Below are 19461 nucleotides of genomic sequence, written 5' to 3'. Positions count from 1 at the left end.
ATGCAGGAACCGCGGAATAGATGCGGCGTCATCACTTTGATGTACTCATGGGCGTACCTCCCAGGCGTGTTGGCCCTGGGACATCAGCTACAGCGCGCCCTGGAAAACTCCGGGCATGGGTTTCGGACCTGCGTGCTTGTCGCGAAAGGGCTGCTCGAGCAGAAAGACGCATCAAAGCAGATCCTGCTTTCAGTGCTTGAATCGCTTTACCAAGAGGTTATTGCTGTCGACCCTGCTTCAACTTGCTCCGATTCTTTACTCAAGCTCAACAAGGGGAACCTAGAGCTTTTACACAGGCCCGAGTTAGCGTTCACGTTCATGAAGCTCGAGCTTTGGCGACTTCAGCAGTTTGAGAGAGTTGTATATCTAGACTGCGACACGCTCCTCGTCAGCGATGCATTCTGGGACATACTAGACGTCACTAAGAACCAAAAACGCAACGAGGTTGGCGCTGTTCCCGACTGCGGCTGGCCCGACATGTTCAACAGCGGAGTGCTAACAATTGTGCCCGACCTAGAAATTTATGCCGAGCTCGCAGAGTACGTGATGAGCACAATCTCGGTAGATGGGGCGGACCAGGGCGTCTTGAACCAGTATTTTAATCCTAACTGCAGGTTCGGATCTCGCCAGAGCACCATTGGCGGGGAGAACGGCTGGATCCGTCTGCCCTTCACGTACAACGTCACGGTGCCAAATGCAGGATACCAAAATGCGCCCGCGGTTCATTTCTTTCGTTCCCAAATCAAGCTCGTACACTTCATAGGAAGGGACAAACCGTGGATCACGCGATCGCAGGCCTCGGACCGTACCAACGACAGTTACCGTGACAAATGGTGGCAGGTTTATAACGAGTTTCTCCGGAAGCAGACCTCTGAGGAGCCCCTCGGGCCAGTTGCTGACCATCCTGGCGATGCTATACAGACTGGCTCTGATGCTTCAAAAGTGTCTGTCAAAAATCCAGGAACCCCTCCTCGGCCACTAATTGCATGCCAAGAGGCGCTGGAGACGTCCCAGCAGGCACCCAGGACCTTTCCAGCAGCCGCAGAAGGGACTGGTCAGGCGCCAGAACCAAATACGGCAGCTCCGCTTAATCCACAAGCTAGAAAGGAAATCCCGTTAAGCGCTCCAGCGATCCAACCTGTAACTGATGCTGATCGCGGCGCGCATATCCAAGCAGCGCTCAACGCTTTACTCGGAACATCTCCAACGCGCGCGCTGACCGAGGACCCTTCCACCGACCCATCAGAAACCACGGGCTCAAATGCCCATCAGGAGCTAACTCCTTCCGCCTGGGACGCTACAAAGAGTCCACCTCCACGCGATGGGCCCGCAGAAGCCCCAAACTTCAGCTTTGACACTGACTATCACTGGAGCGAAAGCGCAACGCTTCTTGAGGATGACCTGCCCAAACTAAAGCTTGGCCCCAAGCCAGTATTCCCTTGGGAGCTCTATCCCGATGCTCCAGAGGTTCAGCGAGTCTTCCCTGATTAGGATGGTGCGGCTGTCTCTCTTCTCGAGTACCGAAAGTACTCGTGTATCGAAATATAATTATTAATGCCACCTGTGAGTACGATTGTACTCTGCCACCTGATCGTGTACTTCGTGCGTGCGCATATGAGTGAAAATTTTTCAGTATGTAAGAAAGCTGTGATTTCAAAAAGTTTTTACTGATGAGCTTCTTAGAGGGAGTGAAAGATCAGTTACGATCCACATAAAGACAAGAACCCAATATGTCTGAAGGTATTACTGACATTGAAGAGTCCCAAATCCAAACCAACTACGACAAGGTCGTCTACAAGTTCGATGACTTGAACTTGAAGGAGGAGCTGTTGAGAGGTATTTACGGTTACGGTTTCGTCGACCCATCTGCCATTCAGCAACGTGCCATCTTGCCAATCACTGAGGGTCACGATGTTTTGGCTCAGGCTCAATCTGGTACCGGTAAGACTGGTACTTTCTCGATCGCCGCTTTGCAGAAGATCGACCCTAAGATCAAGGCTCCTCAGGCTTTGATGCTTGCCCCAACCAGAGAGTTGGCCCTGCAGATCCAGAAGGTCGTCATGGCCCTGGCCTTCCACATGGACATCAAGGTCCACGCCTGTATCGGTGGTACCTCCTTCGTCGAGGACGCTGAGGCCTTGAGAGACGGTGCCCAGATCGTCGTTGGTACCCCAGGTCGTGTCTTCGACATGATTGAGCGTAGAAGATTCAGAACCGACCACATCAAGATGTTCATCCTGGATGAGGCCGATGAAATGTTGTCTTCTGGTTTCAAGGAGCAAATCTACAAGATTTTCACTCTCTTGCCACCAACCACCCAGGTCGTCTTGCTGTCCGCCACCATGCCTCAAGATGTCTTGGAGGTCACCACCAAGTTCATGAGAAACCCAATCAGAATCTTGGTCAAGAAGGACGAGCTGACTCTGGAAGGTATCAAGCAGTTCTTCATCAACGTTGAGGAGGAGGACTACAAATACGACTGTTTGAGTGACTTGTACGACTCCATCTCCGTCACCCAGGCTGTCATCTTCTGCAACACCAGAAGAAAGGTCGAGGAGTTGACTCAGAGATTGGTCGCCGACAACTTCACCGTTTCCGCCATCTACTCTGACTTGCCACAACAACAAAGAGACACCATCATGAAGGAGTTCAGAACCGGTTCTTCCAGAATCTTGATCTCCACTGACTTGTTGGCCAGAGGTATCGATGTCCAGCAAGTTTCCCTGGTTATCAACTACGATCTGCCAACCAACAAGGAGAACTACATTCACAGAATTGGTAGAGGTGGTCGTTTCGGTCGTAAGGGTATTGCTATCAACTTCGTCACCAACAAGGATGTTGGTGCCATGAGAGAATTGGAGAGATTCTACTCTACTCAAATCGAAGAGTTGCCAGCTAACATTAGCGAGCTATTTGACTAAGGCGGAGCCTGTACAAGTAACCATAAGCTTTCTTCCTTTCTCTCTAGCCTAATCTTCTATCTTGCAGATTCAATTGCCTTTGAATAAATTTAAACAGTTGATCTTTCTCAGCGTTTAGCCGAGTGCTCGTGGAAGGCGTCTTAAGTTCTGTAATAACAATGTATACTTCGAAACATGCACTAAGGTTTTTAGATCGGTACAGGGCGTGCCATAGCCGGCCAAGCCGTGGCCCCTTATAGCCTTCCGTGGGCAGCGACAAATTTTTACAAAAGTTCTCGTCGGACGCATCTCATCTCATCTCATCGCACATAGGCTTTCATTTGTAGAGGGTGCAAGGTCACTTCTGCTAATATAGAATAGTGCTAAGGTTGTGGTTATGGCAGTACCGGTAGTCAGTAAAAGCGGGCTTGCGGCCGAAGCCCTCCAGTCACTTGTTAAGCGGTGCTCTGAAGACCCCAAGCTTGCGAATGACACTAATATACACATTGTGATCAACACCGAAAAGCCCATAGGCATCAAAAATGACTATGTGCCACGCATAATTCCACTCACCTCCTGTAAGATGCACAAACCTAGCGATCTGCGAATACTGCTTATCACTAAAGACCCATCTACTTTATACAGAAAAACATTGACAAAGGACCCTTCTACAGCAGACTTGTTCAAGACCATTCTTTCCGTGAGAAACTTGAAGGGAAAGTACCGGGGATCTCGGCTCAGCAAACTATTTCGAGAGTATGACCTCGTGGTCGCAGACTACCGTGTTCATCACCTACTGCCCCAAATCTTAGGCAGCGCTTTCTTTCACAGCAATAAAAAGCTCCCGTTCATGGTAAAAATGTCACAGGCCGTTAAAGCCAAAAGGGAGAAGCTTCCTGAAGAATGTGATGCGGCTTACGTCCGCGCGCAGCTGAGAAGTATATGCAAGAATACTTTTTACGTCCCCAATGTCGACAACTGTCTGAGCGTAAAAATCGGAGAAGTTGGTGTCCACACGGTTGATGAAATGGTACACAATATTGACGATATTGTGCGGTTTCTCACGGACAAAAGCAAGAAACCGCAAGGCGGCGTTATAAGAGGCGATATATCTGCGATTTTTGTCAAAACTAGCAATAGCGTAAGTTTGCCCATCTACAAGGCCGAGAAAAAATCAGAGGTGCATGAGGAAGAAGAGCTTCGGCTGTAGATTATGTACACATCAAAAATCCTTAATGAGATTTCTTTAAACCACTCTCACATTATGATTGTGAAGAGCTTAATAAAGTTTATGAAGTCACATGATTAAATTATATTACTGATGTGAAACATTACATAAACTACGGCTCTCAAAACGCTAAGCCTTGCGTTAGCGACTTGACACATCTGTAAGTTCATTTACTGGTCAATTGTCGGGCTGTAGTGCGAGTGGTGCATTTGATGAGAAAAGTGCTGACATGGGGAGGTATTTTCGCCTCTTCGGCTTTGGCGGCCTACCTTCTCTCTATTGCATATGCTATATTCTCAACCTCTTTCAGTCACCATCAGAGAGAGAAGTCCTACTTCGAGGCTAGTGGAAAGGTCCTCCACATGTTTGATGAAAGAAGAAAGTTCGACATTTACGTAGGCCAGCCCAAACTTTCATCGAACACTTACGTTAATGATTTAACTATTGATTATTCTAGAGATGAGCCGTCAAAAAAGCCTCGTGAGAATGCCACGCTTCTAATGCTGGTGCGAAACAGAGAGCTCGAAGGGGCACTTCAATCGATGAGGTCCCTGGAGGATAGATTCAACCGGAAGTATCACTACGATTGGACTTTTTTGAATGACGTTCCCTTTGATCAAGCGTTTATCGAAGCCACCACCGCCATGGCAAGCGGCAAAACGTCATACGGGCTGATCCCAAGCTCTGACTGGGACAGGCCTTCTAATATCAACGAAACTGAGTTTGAAAGCTGCCTCCAGCTTATGGAGGAAAAGAAGGTGCTGTACGGAGGCTCCCGATCTTACAGAAACATGTGCCGCTTTAATTCAGGGTTCTTCTTTCGGCAAGAAATCCTTGATAAATATGACTACTACTTCAGAGTCGAGCCAGATGTTGAGTACTTCTGCGACTTCCCATATGATCCTTTTAAAGTCATGAGAACGCAGGGAAAGAAATATGGCTTTGTCATGTCTCTCCACGAATATGAGGACACGATTCCCACCTTATGGGATGCTGTTGAGGAGTTTATCACTGACTACCCCGAACTGATTGACATGGAAACAAACGCTTTCAGCTTCATTACCGATGATGGTGTTATCGGCCGCGTCATGCCCATCATCCAGTCCAACTCAATGTACAATTTATGCCACTTTTGGTCCAACTTCGAGATCGGTGACCTGTCTTTTTTCAGAAGCGATGCGTACCTTAAATACTTTGAGGTTCTAGACTCTAAGGGTGGATTCTACTATGAACGTTGGGGGGACGCTCCGGTTCACACCATCGCAGCTGCGCTGCTCCTACGCAAGGAAGAAATCATTCATTTCGACGAGCTGGGGTATCACCATCTCCCCTTTATGACTTGTCCGACATCGCGCAACCTAAGGCTTCAGCAGCGGTGCATATGCGATCCAGACATTGAAGAAAACATTGATATAACGTCTTACAGTTGTTTGACCCGGTGGTGGAAGAGCGGGGACGGAAAGCATTTTATGAAACACATATAGCATCATCATTATTATTTACCGGTTCATTGCAAATACAAAAGCACTCACGTTTAGTACAGGGTTTCAAGGTTAGATAGCTCCTTGAGGATTCTTTCAAGGTCTTCGTCAGAGATCTTATTTCCTAAACTGGGAATCAGAGTCTTGGCTTCGTCCGCGTCCTCGCACGACAGGGAACCCAACTGGGCAATTTCGAACGGGTGCAGGTTGGTGCTCTGCAGCAGCTGGGTCACAGCTGTCACGGTCTCTTGATCCTTGAAGCGGGAGAAATTGGTCAGATACACCATAGTCTGCTTGAGCGCCTGGTTGTTGCCACCCGTCGTAGTTTCTAGCAGTTTGTCAATGTTCTGAAGTTCCTTCTCCTGAGTCTGCGCGTGCGAGTTCTCGTCCACATCGTCGTCAGCTTCCATGCTGTCCTCCTGCTTGTTCCAATGTTTGAACAGTTTTTTGCGCATCTCCAACGACTCTTTGATCACAAGCCGTGCCTCACTGAGGTTCAGCGCTATCAGCTCCTCTTCCTGGCCTTGGTGGTTAACTTGTACAAGCTGGAACTCTTCGCCGAGCTGTAAGGTAGCAGCATTTTCTTCTTCTTCAACCTTTTTGAGACCTCTTCTCTTAGTCGAGAACGTAGAAGTTGAAACGTTCATGGCGAGTCGTTAGGATGCAGGGGAGATTGTTGGCTGTCTACAGGGCTCCAGATTTTCTGTCTTGTCTGGCATCTTTTCATTGAGCTTAATTAGATGTGATGCTGGTGTTATGTAGATCACGTGATCGCATCCATGGTTTGGAGGACATCAGCGTCTCGGAGGCCCATTTTCCTGGCTTTTTGCTGCCTGTTGAGTACGTCCCGCTTGTGTCCAAAGCCCTGTCGTGGCGGTAGGACCCGCTTCGCGGTGCGCGATATAGTCGCTGGTGTGCACTTTACTATCGGCCCAGAAAAGTACCAGGACCATATTGCACGGGACTTACGAGAGTGCGACGGTCTGAAAACACGGCGCAAACAGCTTCAGAAACCTAGTTTCCAGTAGTCTCGGCACAGCGTCGCATCAGGTGTTATACAATGTCACGAGGTGGATGCATGAATGGCGCGGCGGGCCCTCCATTATGTGAAAACACCACATCCGAATACTTACCGAGGCCAATTCTAAGCGCTCTACTGAGCTTGGACCCCACAGGAGAAGAGAAGTAAATACTTACTATCTGCGGGCTTAACAAGCACCACAAGCAACAATCCATGCAGCCTGGGCCAGGCCCGCGCTCACGGGGGAAAGCCATCAGGCGCATGTCATGAACTGCGCCAAATGAACGGAGCACCATTGCGCCGCACGCGGCCCCAGCATCTTGCTATCATTCTCGGCTCAAGGTTCTGCTCATTCTAACACGTTAATTAACTTTTAAATACAAATGTACTTGGAGTTCTTTCCACCGTCAACAGTGAGTATCAAATTGTTGATGTCACTCTTAACGTAATCAACAGTCGGCTCGATTTAATAATCTAGTATATATTAGCAAAGTCACAAGCTGCGGCAGGAATATGCCGGGAAACCGATAAACAAGAAGTTCAAGCGGCAAATCCCCGATGCCAGAGTCTGATAAAAGCATTTGGAACCCTGCTTTTCTGAATAATGCTCAGAAGCAGCAGGGTGCGCCTTCGTACGGGTTCAAGAATCCCTGGCACGACGTATCCGGCGCAACGGGTAAGCGCAATTCGATGCAGTTTAACCAGCATCTACCTACGACCTACGAGGAAGCGCCGCAGCACGGCAGTGCAAGTGAGAATGGTTTTCGGCGGCGTAACTCGAGTCTAATCGTCCCACCGCCCAGAGCGGCCGGGCCAGCCCCCGACGCATATATGTATGGGATGCAGTTTGTACCGCAGCAAGGATACCCGGGCAACTCGCAGGAGCTGCACAGGCGGCAGTCGGTGGCAGTAGCGCCGCAGCACTCCTTCGCGCAGCCAGCGCTGCCTGCCGACATGTCGATGCACGCTCCCATGTCGCCGTTTCATCGCAAACTCAGCTCATACCCCGCGACCGCCGGATCAGTGCTACCACCTCCTGTGAAACAGATGCGGAGGCAGGACGAAATGATCCCGGTGGTGCTGCCGCAGATGCATAAGGTCAACGCAAGGCAGGATATGCGGCCCACAATAAACGCAACCCCCAAGTACCGCCGTGCGTCGCTGGATTCTCGGACAGTCTCGCCGCTGGTTGCCTTGACCAAATCGCTCACCACTACTTACACGCTATGCTCTCCAGAATTCTCGTACCAGACCTCCAAAAACCCCAAGCGCGTGTTAACGAAGCCCAGCGAGGGCAAGAACAACAACGGGCACGACAATATCAATAGTGACTACATTCTTTATGTTAACGATGTGCTGGGCACGGAACAGAACCGCAAGTACCTTGTGCTTGACATTTTGGGGCAGGGCACGTTTGGCCAGGTGGTGAAATGCCAGAACATGCTCACCAAGGAAATATTGGCGGTTAAAGTGGTCAAGTCGAAAAGTGAGTATCTCAACCAGAGCATTACGGAGGCCAAGATCCTGGAGCTGCTGAATAGTAAGATAGACCCTCTAGGGGAGCACCACTTTCTACGCATGCATGAAACGTTTGTTCACAGGAACCACCTGTGTCTGGTTTTTGAGCTTTTAAGCAGCAACTTGTACGAGCTGCTGAAGCAGAACCAGTTCCACGGGCTCTCTATAAGCTTGATAAGATCGTTTGCACGCCAACTGCTGGACTCGCTGAGCGTGCTGAAAGACAACAAGCTGATTCACTGCGACTTGAAGCCGGAGAACATCCTGCTGGTATCGTTAGACAGGCCCGAGCTCAAAGTGATCGACTTCGGCTCCGCCTGTGAAGAGACAAGGACTCTTTACACGTACATCCAGTCGAGATTCTACCGTGCGCCCGAGGTTATCCTGGGGATCCCGTACTCGACCGGGATCGACATGTGGTCGCTGGGCTGCATAATCGCGGAGCTTTTCCTAGGTATTCCTATTTTTCCAGGCTCTTCGGAATTCAACCAAATCACGAGAGTAGTCGACACGCTAGGTCTGCCTCCAGCTTGGATGCTCGACATGGGAAGGAACACCAGCAATTTTATGATAAAGGATGAAGCTGGCGGCAAAACCTGGAAAGTCAAGAGTGTCGAGGAGTACAATATGGACTTCGGTTCGGACGAGCAGCCAGGGAAGCAATACTTTAAATGGAGAAAGCTGGATGACATCATCCAGAATTACCGCATTTCCAAGAAGATTGCAGGAGCTCCCGCGCTAGTCGAAAAGGAGAGGCAGGAGCGCGTGTGTCTGACTCATTTTCTGCATGGCCTGCTGAACATCAACCCGCTGGAGCGGTGGACGCCTACTCAGGCGGCCATGCACCCATTTATCACACAACAGCCGTTCTCAGGAGAATGGTTCCCGCCAGGTTCAACCCCAAGAAGAACCGCCAAAACACCGGTGCTCCAGGAGCGAAGCACCACCTCCGAGATAGACAAACTCCACATCGCCGACTAATTACAGGCTCGTCGCGGGCCTTCGAATGGCATAGAAGCGCCATACATCCTAATAATATCATGAGCGCCGATGGCCGCACAAAGATAAGCAACGCATCTCGATGTTTTCGATTTTGTTCTTACTTGAAGTAATTCATTAAAATTGTATATATACAGGAAAAGATCTGTAGTAGAGAGCGAAAGGGCAGGACCAGCAGACCGCGCTCGCCGCAAACGCGCGCGCGGCGCGCTTCATGCTCCCAGTGGGGTAGCCTGCTGTGGCTCCGGCAGTGGTGGTGCCATGGGCTTGGCCTGCCAGGCGGCGTATCTCTGGAACATCAGACCAACACCTTCCATGACACCTAGCAAACAGCCGCACATGATGGCGCTGTTTCTGGTGTGTCTCCAGCCACCTCTGATCGCCAGCGAGCCACCGGTGAAAAGGCCTGCGATGATGGCGTTCCAGGGATCCTCCCGCTTACGCACGGCCTTGACCGCGCAGTCGAACGTGGAGAAAAGCCCACCCCAGACGCCGAAGTTGCCGCCCACAACGGGCGCGCGCGCCTTGATCGCGCTGACCGCGCCCAGGTGGCGTTCGCCCATAGGCGAGTTTCTGAAACCCTTGATCCCGTGCCATACGCACCCACCGATGACACCCATGGCGAAGGCACCACCGAAGTCGCTGAGGATGACAACAGGACAGGGGTCTCTGGAGTGATCTGCTGACATGAGTAGAGCGGATGTTACTGTGTCTGGAGCTTGCGCGAGGAGTGTATAAGCTCTGGCGTTGCTGCTTGCGAGACCAGTCTTGCGCTTGTTAGACCGGAGAGAGTGGTTTGGGCAGGACCTGCTGCGCGCGTGGCGAGGAGCGCCTGAAAAAATTTGACGGCGGGCTCAAGAGCCGTGAGAGACGATGGCATATGTCACGTGTATATTCCCCGTCCAAAGTGATATGTCGTTTATGTCACGTGCATTGTTTCGTTATTCGTGATAGATTTATTATCGCGTCACGTGCGTCAGGCGTCGCGCATCTCCACGTCCTCGTCCTCGTCGGCGCCCGCGCCCGTGCCCAGCACCTCCTCGGCCTCGAGCTCCACGCGTGAGCCCTCGCGCTCCGCGCCGGGCTCCACGATCTCATGCGGCGTGAGCCCCGGAGAGTCCGTGTGCACCTCTACAAGGAAGAACACCCCTGCGGGTTGCTGCGGCAGCACGTCGCCGAACCGCTCGTCCACCAGCACGCCCTGCCGTGGCTGCTCGGGTGCGTAGTGCATTTGGCGGTGCGTCTGCGACCGCGCACTCCTATGTTTTCTGATCCTGGGCGCCTTGTGCACCGTGCGCTGGGGAAGAGTCCTAGAACCGTTATGTGATCTCATTAGACGCTGATCAGTTGTAAACTCGGACCTCGTTTGGCTTTTGTTGGGTTGTTGTTAGGTCTCTTGTTATGTCGGCTATCTTGCCCAGGCGAACCTGCGCATTGTTGGAAGGGAGGGACTTCTTATGCCGATGGTTTTCGCAGACGACGCGTCAGCAAGGCTTCTGGAGTCTTCTGGAAAGAGACGCGGGGAGGGGAAGAAATCAGCCCACGTGATCAGCAGTCCATGTGCACGTGATTTCTGTCGTTGGCGATAATCATTTATTATCACTTTGTACGCCTTCTAGGCATGTGACCTGAGTCATCTTCGGGTGACTCGCCTTCCTTCAAATTCAACGAATGGCGTCGGAATCTTCCCACAATGCCCAACCACACCGCTCGCATCGCGCCGACGAGCGTCGTGTAGGTAGAAGCAGCGGCCGCCAGGGTATATAAAGCGTGCAGGTTCGCGCGGGCTCTGGCGCTTCCTCCCCACAATTCGTCCTTGAAGGCGCTCCGCAGCATTTACAAACGGTACAGGTACATACACATAGATAATGCTGGCATTGAGAAGATCCATCAGCACCTCAAGCAGCGGCGGGCTCAAGGGCGCTGCGGCGGCCGCCACGGCGGCCGCGCGTGCACCACAGACGTCTGCACTGCAGTTCGCGCTGTCGCTCGAGCAGCCTTCGCACGAGTGGTCCAAAGAGCAGCTGCGAGAGATCTACCACACGCCGCTGCTGGAGCTTGTGCACTCGGCGCAGCTGCAGCACCGCCGCTGGCACGATCCTACCAAGGTGCAGCTGTGCACTCTTATGAACATCAAGAGCGGTGGGTGTTCCGAGGACTGTAAGTACTGCGCGCAGTCGTCGCGGTACTCGACGGGCGTCAAGGCCGAGAAGCTCGTATCCGTGGATGCGGTGCTCAAGGAGGCCGAGGAGGCCAAGCAGAACGGATCCACTCGTTTCTGCCTGGGCGCGGCCTGGCGTGACATGAACGGGCGTAAGTCCGGGCTGCGCAAGATCTCCGAGATGGTCACGAAGGTCAATGAAATGGGCCTCGAGACGTGTGTTACGCTGGGCATGGTCAACGAGGATCAGGCGAAGCAGCTGAAGGACGCGGGACTCACCGCGTACAACCATAACATCGACACCTCGCGTGAGCACTACCCCAAGGTGATCACGTCCAGAAGCTACGACGACCGTCTGAACACGATCAAGAACGTCCAAAGCGCGGGCATCAAGGCGTGCACCGGTGGTATTCTGGGGCTGGGCGAGACAGAGGAGGACCACATTGGCTTCGTCCACACACTTGCCAACATGACACCACACCCGGAGTCGCTGCCAATCAACAGGCTGGTCGCCATCAAGGGAACCCCCATGGAGGAGGATCTGCAGAAAAAGGGCGCCAAAAAGCTCCAGTTCGACGAAATCCTGAGGACCGTCGCGACCGCGCGTCTCACCATGCCCCGTGCCATCATTAGGCTCGCCGCGGGCAGATACACCATGAAGGAGACCGAGCAGTTCCTGTGTTTCCTAGCGGGCTGCAATGCCATTTTCACCGGCAAGAAAATGCTCACCACGATGTGCAACGGCTGGGACGAAGACAAAGCCATGCTGTCCAAGTGGGGTTTGGAGCCTATGCAGAGCTTCGACTACGACGCCGAGAAGAGATCCGCGTCAGCAGTCGATTCCGCTTAAGCGTGGCGCCAACGTAGTATTTGAATGCGAGGGATTGCCGCGTTGCCACATCTCTTTTGACCTGCAGTAGGCCCCGATGGCTGCTGCTCTTCTAATTCCGCTTCACTTTCGTGGGGAAGTGGCTGAGAAGGGCTTTCCTGGCCCCCCGGGACAAGCGAAACTCTCGAGCTTGAAGCACAACTGTGAGCTTTGACCTAGGGACGTAATATTTATAAACTTTATAGCTAATTCATCAAGATACAAGGAGCGCAGAAGCGGCTCCAACTGTCTCCGGACGCCGCCAAACGCAGCAGATTGCCGCTTGAGCGAAGAGCCGATACAACGGCTCATGCTAGCTGCACTCTGTCTCTGCCGCTCCATGTGTTGAAGTCCCAAGTACGATACTGTCACCCGGACCTACCATATCACGTGGTTTTCACGTTCTCGTACACAACGTTGGATGTCGGCGGCTAATTTCTCCAGTAGCCAAAAGCACGAACTTCTACTTTCTCGGATTGCTGAGAGGGCAGATAAAGAGCGCTATACATATGGAAGTGTCCCGGGCACCCTCAGATGGCTCAGTGTCCATGAGGAGCTCTCTGAGCTCTCTTTCGAGCAGTTCCTTTGCCTTGCAATGCTTGCGTTACAAGAGGCATGAAAACCTACAGGATATAGCTGTTTTCCCTGTAGACATTGTTTCCAGGAAATGGGGATTGGCTTGGTCTTAGCCTCTGAAAAGTATAAAAGGAGGGACCTGAACGCCGTTCTGACATCTTTTTGCGTCAGTGGGCTCTTTAACATTTCGTTATATGTGATATAATAAGGGATGGATCATTTATTGATTATAAAATCGTCCTTGGCTAGTGACTTTGTACGAGAACAGTTCGTCCCAGCGAGTCGAAACAGGTCGCACGGCTGTGGGCGCTCGCGGCTTCTGGGCTCTGGCCGTGCTCTAGGAAAACGAGTATTCGACGGCTGAAGTCCTCGGCTTGTGCTAAAGACGGATCACTCAATTATTAGTACAGCTTAGCTCATAGCGCTGGTTGTTCCACGCTCTCAAAGGCCCTGGCCAAGGAACAGCCCTGCACCATCACATTGAGCTTCATTTCTTCCCTAACTATCACTATGTAGGTTTCACTCGACGTCAGCACCGACCTTCTGCTCGAACAAATACAGCGCGTATGGCGTGGGCTTGACCTCTAGCACGTTCTGTTCCTCTAGCGTCTGCTTGGAGTTGCCCCCGTAGAGCTTGGAGGGCGCTGCAGGCAAGTACTGGCCAAGCTTCGTGCCGTCGTTCAGTACCACGAACTTGCGTCTCGTTTCCTCGTTCACAAATCTTTTCACCACGTCGTAAACCCAGGTCAAGAGACTGGGAACGTTGATGAAGAATTTGGCGGACAGCATCTCCGGATAGTGCTTCTGGAAAACCGCGATGACCTGCTTGGTGCACTTTTTGATGTCAGGGTCCATCCGCCACATAGAGACGCCATCGTAGTCGTGCACCTGCGCAACGTAGTCGTTCGTCTCGTCCTTGAAGTCAAGTAGACCGATGGACCTTTCCATCAATCCGACTCTGTAGCGCAGGAATTTGTTAACGTCTGCAAAAACCTGTTTCTGCTTTGACAGCTCTCCATACAGATTCCAGGTGACGACTTTCCGGTTGGATTGCTCGTCGTCGTATTTGGTCAAAAGTCCCACGTTGTTCAATGTTTCGTCATGACGCTCGCTGAATGCAGCGCTTAGAGGATCAAACTCGCGTCTCCAATTCAGTGTGCTACAGAGGTTAGACGCTACCTCATCGTACTGGAACTTGTAAGCCTTGCAGTACTTGTAGACTAGAGCGTGGGCAATGCTTTCGTCGTAATGCTCGCCTGGCAAAAGCTTATACCCATACATCTCATCGTAGCCTTGGCATTTCTTCTCGATCAAAGAAGGTAGCTGCTCAACGAGCTTTTCAAAAGTCTTCTTCTCTAGGTCGCTGGCAAACTTCATTGAGGTTAAACTGCTGTTATTGGTGAGTGGTGTAGAAGTTTATTGCAGCAGGTGTAATTGATGAATGTTTCTTAATTTAATGTTTACTAGCAGGGTTCAGTTTTTCAAGAATTCGATGAGGGTTGACAATGTCATCGCTGACATCAACGACACCATAACTTCAAAATATAAAAGTATCAAACTAAACCTATGTTGCTACAGAATATAACCTAACACCGAGTTTTTATTTGACAAGCACTGTAATTCTCTTGTATGCATACAATGCTGACAAGCCTTGTGTTCCAAACTTTTCAAAGCGCTCTCAGATAAGCTCGCTCCACGCTCTTCTCCACAGCACACTCGCTTCGTCGTTGTAGGAAAGATTCCAGGGCTGTGTGGTAGTGCACTCCACGATTTTGGCGTTTGGCTGAATATGACCTGGCCCGCTGTGGCAAAAATCCGCGGCAACAAGCCCCCATGAGTCTTCGAAGAGCTCTCGCAGAACGCTAGAGCCATCGGCTGCCTGTAGCTTGGCCCATTTACCGTTGTTTTGTGCGTTCAAGTAAACTGTCATGTACTCGCGGATACAGGCGTCTATCTCCTTATTCGGCCTTAACACCATGATCGTAGGGCGGGCGCCCATGTGGTTGGAGAGCAGCACGCAGGTTTCGTTGTCGATCTCGGCGGCCACAGCATCCGAATCTAGCAGTTCATCGATATTTGACAGCACAAGTGCCCGCGGCGACAGGTAACAGACCAGCTCAAAATCGTTTGTCAGTGATACAAACGGGAAGAGCATGGTCCACCTGGAAAGCCGGCTATCCGCTGTGCCCATTTGATTTTGTGGAGAAAAAAGGATAGGCGCTATGTCGCTTGCCCTCCGTGTTTCGACCCCGTAGTCCCGAAGGCGCGAAGCCACCATCTCAGTCTGCTCTGTATAAAGCACAATCAGCTTGTAGCGAGAACAGGATTTCTTGAAAGAATAGTTCAGAACCAGGATTGGAAGAAAGTCGTCCTGAGTCTCTATTGTGGTGACCCAGCACTTGGTCGCACCGGTGTTCTCTGTGGACGCCTCGTTCGTGGAAGCCCCGGAGAACGAGCTACGCGGATTCAACCACTGCCGTATTTTAGAAACTTCCTCGATAGAACCGCGCCGCATGGCTTGGGGTCTTTGCTCGTTGGAAAACTCCATTTCCTGCAGTACGTCCATAAGGTCCTCCTGCATACTGGGCCTCCTTCCGTCGTCCGAGATAGCATAGTGGTGCTTTAACAGCTGATAATCCACAGTCGGCTCATCCATACTGGTTGGAATCGAGCCCCTTCCGGAGCTTTTGGGTGTCCCACGGGGCGTGCTTATAGGTGAGTCTGTCCCCTGAAGGACGGATAAGGGTTGGGCGGATTCAGACCACGACTTCCTCACCGCCGATGCCAGATCGTCTGGCAAATCCATTATGGCACCTCAAGATTCCCACAACCTTGCACAAGGTCAGTGAACTGGAGTGGCTGTGTCTCTTTGCCCTTACCTTTTTAATGCTTGTATAGCCACGGCTTATATCCTGGAAAATTGAACTTGTCATTCAGGTCTTCTCCTCCCACGTTGAAGAGAAAACATACAGAACGGACATGAAAAGGACGTTCGCGACCACGCTGAGTCACCTAACAAAGCAGAAGCCAGCAGACTTGCGATCGACACTGAAGTTCCTGACGCAAGCTGGCAAAGGGACGACGCTTACTTCCCTTTTCGAAAATGGGAAGACGGAGGCCTCCCACATCAAACATATTGTAGATGTTCTGAACAATGACCTACCTGACGTGGAGCTCAACAAGAAGCGTGTGGATGCACACTACGATATCCTTATGTCCAGGCTCAAGCATGTCGTGGAGAAGTCTATATCGGGCGATGACCTGTCCGGTGCGAGAACAGCGCCAGGAACCTCTTCGCAGCTCAGCTTTCAAGAGAAGTTCGCGAGGTGCCACACCAGCGAGAGCCTCTACAGTCTTTTGCTAGAGCTACAAGTGGCACATAAGCTTTCACGAGTGGCTATGGCCAAAATTGTCATGAACCGGAACTTTACGCATTTGAAGCAGGTTAGCGAGAACTTGCCAGGCTTCAGCCATGAGGTGGAGCTTGCTGTTATGGTAGGCTATAGACTGCGTGATGCAGACTTGAATGAGATTTATAAGACATACAGCTCTAGATGGACGGATGAGTGGCACAACCTGACCCGCATCGCGCAAAATCTTGTCTGGAAGAGCGACCACCGTCTAGGAGGAATCGCTGCCGTTACGCGGCGGATGCATGAGATCAAGGACTGGAGCAGCGCCGACATAATCAGTTTGTACCAAGCCTTGTATTCCGTGGCACACCAGCTGCCCGTAGCGTCGTCGGCAGAGCTCACTAAGGTACAACAGCTGTTTGTTGCCGCGTTGCGAGCCCTGTCGCGCGCCGTACCAACATCCGAACAGGCTAAGAAGAACTGTTTCGCAGTGGTGCGTGCGAGCCTGGAAAACAAGTTGAGTGCTGAGAGCAGTAATAGCTCCGAGGCCGGCGCATCCGTGTTCCAGTACAGGTTCATGAGACGGCTAGACGATTTGCTGCAGCTGTCCGCGCGCGACGCAAGGTTAGGGCCAGACGTCGGAACCGCAATACAGGGTGTGCTGGACTCACTCCACCGCGAAGAGGAGCAAGCCCGCTCTCAAATGGTGCTGAAGTTCATATGACGCGCACAGAGATACAAAGTTCTACACAAGAAAAGACGAAAATATCCCAAGCCTCAGGTCATCACCGTTTCAGTGGTCGCTCGACCCACAAGTGGGAAGCAGACCTCCAACAGCAATGGTTTTAAAGTTGGGTGCTCGAAGCATTGGTCTACGACAGCGCGTCTCTACGCTAGTCCTCTCCGAAGAGAGAACAACGGCTAAGAGCGGGCGGACAGAGCGGGAGAAAGCCGTTGACTTCAAGAGTCAGCTCTGTCAGCTCGCCACAAAGCCTTAGCAGGACGAAATCAACGCTGTCGACGTTATTTTTTATGAGAAAGAAGCATAGGAAATGGTCAAAATGTTCAAATTTGCTGATTTTATGGTATAAAAAGTGAGTGCGTCCGGGTAATTAACAATTTACTGAAATTTTGATCAGATTCCAACTGGCCAAGGGCGTTGAACAACTCAGAGAGGCGAGACTTGCAAGCAGCTACAGAGCGTCCAGGGTCTCCGAGAAAACCAATGAGCAATAACGACTCTTTGTTGGCGAACTTGAATGCATTCAAGAGCAAGGTGAAGGCCGGACCTGCACCTGGAGGGCCCAGAAGCACAGAGAACGAGGTGAAGAAGCGGGAGTTTAAGAGAGAAGAGAGCCCTGTGCCCAAGAAGGTGAAGAAGACCAGCGGCGGGACACCCGAGCAGAGTCTGAAGGGCACGCATTTGTCGACCAAGCTGCTGCTGGCCACAGAGTACATCCAGGAGCGTGGCGAAGCTGTGCCCATCGAGCAGATCGAGTCATACCTGTCGCTATCATCGGAGAACAATGTGATTCCGCTGCTGAAAAACATCAACAAGATTAAGTTTGATCCTAAGCACAACACGCTGCAGTACGTGTCGATCTACGACGTACACTCCGCGGAGGAACTGCTACAGTTGCTGCGGTCGCAGGTGACGTTTAAGGGCATCTCGTGCAAGGAGCTGAAAGACGGGTGGCCGCAGTGCACGGAGGTGATCGACGAGCTAGAGTCTAAAAACCGAGTGCTTGTACTGCGCACCAAGAAGGACAACCAGCCCAGGTTTGTGTGGTACAACTTCGGCGGTTCGCTAGGTGGCGTGGACGAGGATTTTGTAAAAATGTGGGAGAACTGCAAGCTGCCGCAGCGGGGAGAGCTGCCCCGGAAGTTGCAGGACTTGGGGCTCAAGCCCGCAAGTGTGGACCCGGCAACCGTCAAGCGCGGCTCCTCGCGTGTGGAAGTCAAGAAGCGCAAGCAGCGCAAGGGGAAGATCACCAACACACACATGGCGGGGATCCTCAAAGATTACTCGGATCGTTTGTAGCGTGCTCGCCTCGTGGAGCGTTATTTCGAAAAATACTATATTGTTGCATTCTCATTTACTGTACATAGCAGTGCCGCCGCACAGGGGCGTCGAAGAACGCGTGGGCACCGTTCCACAGCCTCAGGCCTTATGCTTGTGTTTTTTGTCCTTCTTGTCCTTCTTGTCCTTCTTTTCTTTCTTGTCCTTCTTATCCTTCTTGTCTTTCTTGTCTTTCTTGTGCTTCTTTGGCGTCTGCTGCTCAGCGTCCGCCTCGACAGACCCGGACTCGGGCTCTGGCTCAGGCGCGCGGCGCTTGCGGTCCTTCGCCTGCTGCTCCAGGTCTACGGTCTCGCTGATTGTGAACACGCGGCTCACGCCGGCCCCGCTGACCAGTGTCTGCTTGTCGGCTGGCACGAGCACAGAAAGCCCAGAGCCGTCTTCGTGCGAGTCTTCGCGCACCTCGAAGGTGAGGCCCTGCTTCTCGAATGCGGCCTTGCCCTTGCCGGTGAAATCAACTGGCAGGCTTTTTACCTTGCTGAGATCCAGCTTCCGCGGAGCTCTTATCAGCCACACCTCCTTTCCTTCCGCTTGGAAGTCACCTAGGTCTTTGCATTTCTTGTATCCGCTCGTTTCGAGCCCTCCGTTTGCTTCCGCCATGGTTTGCTCGTCAACAATTCGCGATGGGGCCACACACGGCAGCTCATCGCCTGCAGCTTCATCGCACTGAGTTCTACGAATCCAAATTTTTCAGTCCTTCGTACAGAGTGCAGAATAGTCAGATGCTATTCGCGTACAAAATGCCAAATATTTTCTTTTCTGTTCCACGTCTGTCGCATCTGACGATACTAGCCCTATCTCATCGCCACCGCAGCGCAGATTTTCACGTATATAAAGAGCCCAAAGAAGCTACTTTCTACAACCTATTCTCTTCAAACTCATCATCAACCAGAGCTGACAAGCTCTCAGCGCCGCGGGGGTGGCGCTGGTCTTTAGAATGCTAATACACTCAAGGGTGAGTGTATTCTCTGGAAGGACAATTTGTGTATGCGGCACTTCTGTTTCGTGTTTCTCTGTCCTGGCTTTCTCTGCGCTTCCTGGCCGTGACGATAACGGTCTCTCTTCTTTCCCAGTCCGATTCGACCATGACGACATGGGGCTCTACCACGCGGCGCTACCTCCGGGCGCGTCGCTTTTCTTGCCAGTGGTCCACCCTTCAAAAAGGTGGCCTACTATTACAAGTGTCCGAGCCTCGCAGCGAGATTGAGATTAAGCTTCAGAACGGAAAAATACAGAAACGGTCCCGTGATCGACATCCTCTGCTTGCTTGAGTTTGCCT

At 51.7% G+C, this 19461-nt stretch overlaps 14 protein-coding genes and 1 non-coding gene across 15 annotated transcripts; 9 read left to right on the top strand and 6 right to left on the bottom strand.

Annotated features, from left to right (window-relative positions):
* Positions 1-1491, top strand: KLTH0F05632g (KLTH0F05632p; the record flags this gene model as incomplete). Its single annotated transcript, XM_002554404.1, has 1 exon — positions 1-1491. One exon carries the CDS (start codon positions 1-3, stop codon positions 1489-1491), a length of 1491 nt encoding a protein of 496 aa, XP_002554450.1.
* Positions 1492-1730: 239 nt separating this feature from the next.
* KLTH0F05610g (KLTH0F05610p) lies at positions 1731-2921 on the top strand (the record flags this gene model as incomplete). Its single annotated transcript, XM_002554403.1, has 1 exon — positions 1731-2921. One exon carries the CDS (start codon positions 1731-1733, stop codon positions 2919-2921), a length of 1191 nt encoding a protein of 396 aa, XP_002554449.1.
* Positions 2922-3297: 376 nt separating this feature from the next.
* UTP30 (Utp30p) lies at positions 3298-4110 on the top strand (the record flags this gene model as incomplete). The annotated part of the gene is made up of 1 exon (XM_002554402.1): positions 3298-4110. One exon carries the CDS (start codon positions 3298-3300, stop codon positions 4108-4110), a length of 813 nt encoding a protein of 270 aa, XP_002554448.1.
* Positions 4111-4340: 230 nt separating this feature from the next.
* Positions 4341-5612, top strand: YUR1 (mannosyltransferase YUR1; the record flags this gene model as incomplete). Its single annotated transcript, XM_002554401.1, has 1 exon — positions 4341-5612. The coding sequence occupies one exon, from the start codon at positions 4341-4343 to the stop codon at positions 5610-5612; it is 1272 nt and encodes a 423-aa protein (XP_002554447.1).
* Positions 5613-5662: 50 nt separating this feature from the next.
* Positions 5663-6256, bottom strand: RPB4 (DNA-directed RNA polymerase II subunit RPB4; the record flags this gene model as incomplete). Its single annotated transcript, XM_002554400.1, has 1 exon — positions 5663-6256. The coding sequence occupies one exon, from the start codon at positions 6254-6256 to the stop codon at positions 5663-5665; it is 594 nt and encodes a 197-aa protein (XP_002554446.1).
* A 932-nt stretch (positions 6257-7188) lies between these two features.
* On the top strand, positions 7189-9129 carry YAK1 (serine/threonine protein kinase YAK1; the record flags this gene model as incomplete). Its single annotated transcript, XM_002554399.1, has 1 exon — positions 7189-9129. The coding sequence occupies one exon, from the start codon at positions 7189-7191 to the stop codon at positions 9127-9129; it is 1941 nt and encodes a 646-aa protein (XP_002554445.1).
* A 230-nt stretch (positions 9130-9359) lies between these two features.
* TIM17 (protein transporter TIM17) lies at positions 9360-9836 on the bottom strand (the record flags this gene model as incomplete). The annotated part of the gene is made up of 1 exon (XM_002554398.1): positions 9360-9836. The coding sequence occupies one exon, from the start codon at positions 9834-9836 to the stop codon at positions 9360-9362; it is 477 nt and encodes a 158-aa protein (XP_002554444.1).
* Positions 9837-10123: 287 nt separating this feature from the next.
* Positions 10124-10480, bottom strand: KLTH0F05478g (KLTH0F05478p; the record flags this gene model as incomplete). The annotated part of the gene is made up of 1 exon (XM_002554397.1): positions 10124-10480. One exon carries the CDS (start codon positions 10478-10480, stop codon positions 10124-10126), a length of 357 nt encoding a protein of 118 aa, XP_002554443.1.
* A 535-nt stretch (positions 10481-11015) lies between these two features.
* BIO2 (biotin synthase) lies at positions 11016-12158 on the top strand (the record flags this gene model as incomplete). Its single annotated transcript, XM_002554396.1, has 1 exon — positions 11016-12158. The coding sequence occupies one exon, from the start codon at positions 11016-11018 to the stop codon at positions 12156-12158; it is 1143 nt and encodes a 380-aa protein (XP_002554442.1).
* Positions 12159-13271: 1113 nt separating this feature from the next.
* Positions 13272-14129, bottom strand: SFH5 (Sfh5p; the record flags this gene model as incomplete). The annotated part of the gene is made up of 1 exon (XM_002554395.1): positions 13272-14129. The coding sequence occupies one exon, from the start codon at positions 14127-14129 to the stop codon at positions 13272-13274; it is 858 nt and encodes a 285-aa protein (XP_002554441.1).
* Positions 14130-14430: 301 nt separating this feature from the next.
* IDS2 (Ids2p) lies at positions 14431-15558 on the bottom strand (the record flags this gene model as incomplete). Its single annotated transcript, XM_002554394.1, has 1 exon — positions 14431-15558. The coding sequence occupies one exon, from the start codon at positions 15556-15558 to the stop codon at positions 14431-14433; it is 1128 nt and encodes a 375-aa protein (XP_002554440.1).
* A 173-nt stretch (positions 15559-15731) lies between these two features.
* On the top strand, positions 15732-16829 carry SMT1 (Smt1p; the record flags this gene model as incomplete). Its single annotated transcript, XM_002554393.1, has 1 exon — positions 15732-16829. The coding sequence occupies one exon, from the start codon at positions 15732-15734 to the stop codon at positions 16827-16829; it is 1098 nt and encodes a 365-aa protein (XP_002554439.1).
* A 501-nt stretch (positions 16830-17330) lies between these two features.
* TFA2 (transcription factor TFIIE subunit TFA2) lies at positions 17331-18146 on the top strand (the record flags this gene model as incomplete). Its single annotated transcript, XM_002554392.1, has 1 exon — positions 17331-18146. One exon carries the CDS (start codon positions 17331-17333, stop codon positions 18144-18146), a length of 816 nt encoding a protein of 271 aa, XP_002554438.1.
* Positions 18147-18266: 120 nt separating this feature from the next.
* RPA34 (DNA-directed RNA polymerase I subunit RPA34) lies at positions 18267-18782 on the bottom strand (the record flags this gene model as incomplete). The annotated part of the gene is made up of 1 exon (XM_002554391.1): positions 18267-18782. The coding sequence occupies one exon, from the start codon at positions 18780-18782 to the stop codon at positions 18267-18269; it is 516 nt and encodes a 171-aa protein (XP_002554437.1).
* A 418-nt stretch (positions 18783-19200) lies between these two features.
* SNR190 lies at positions 19201-19431 on the top strand. The gene has a single exon (XR_002432202.1). It is a non-coding gene; the product is annotated as a snR190 (small nucleolar RNA).
* The last annotated feature ends 30 nt before the right edge of the window (positions 19432-19461 follow it).

The sequence above is a fragment of the Lachancea thermotolerans genome (genome assembly GCF_000142805.1).
Source record: "Lachancea thermotolerans CBS 6340 chromosome F complete sequence".
Lineage (NCBI taxonomy): Eukaryota > Fungi > Ascomycota > Saccharomycetes > Saccharomycetales > Saccharomycetaceae > Lachancea > Lachancea thermotolerans.
Note: the sequence above shows the minus strand (reverse complement) of the source record. Positions and strands in the feature narration are given on the sequence as shown.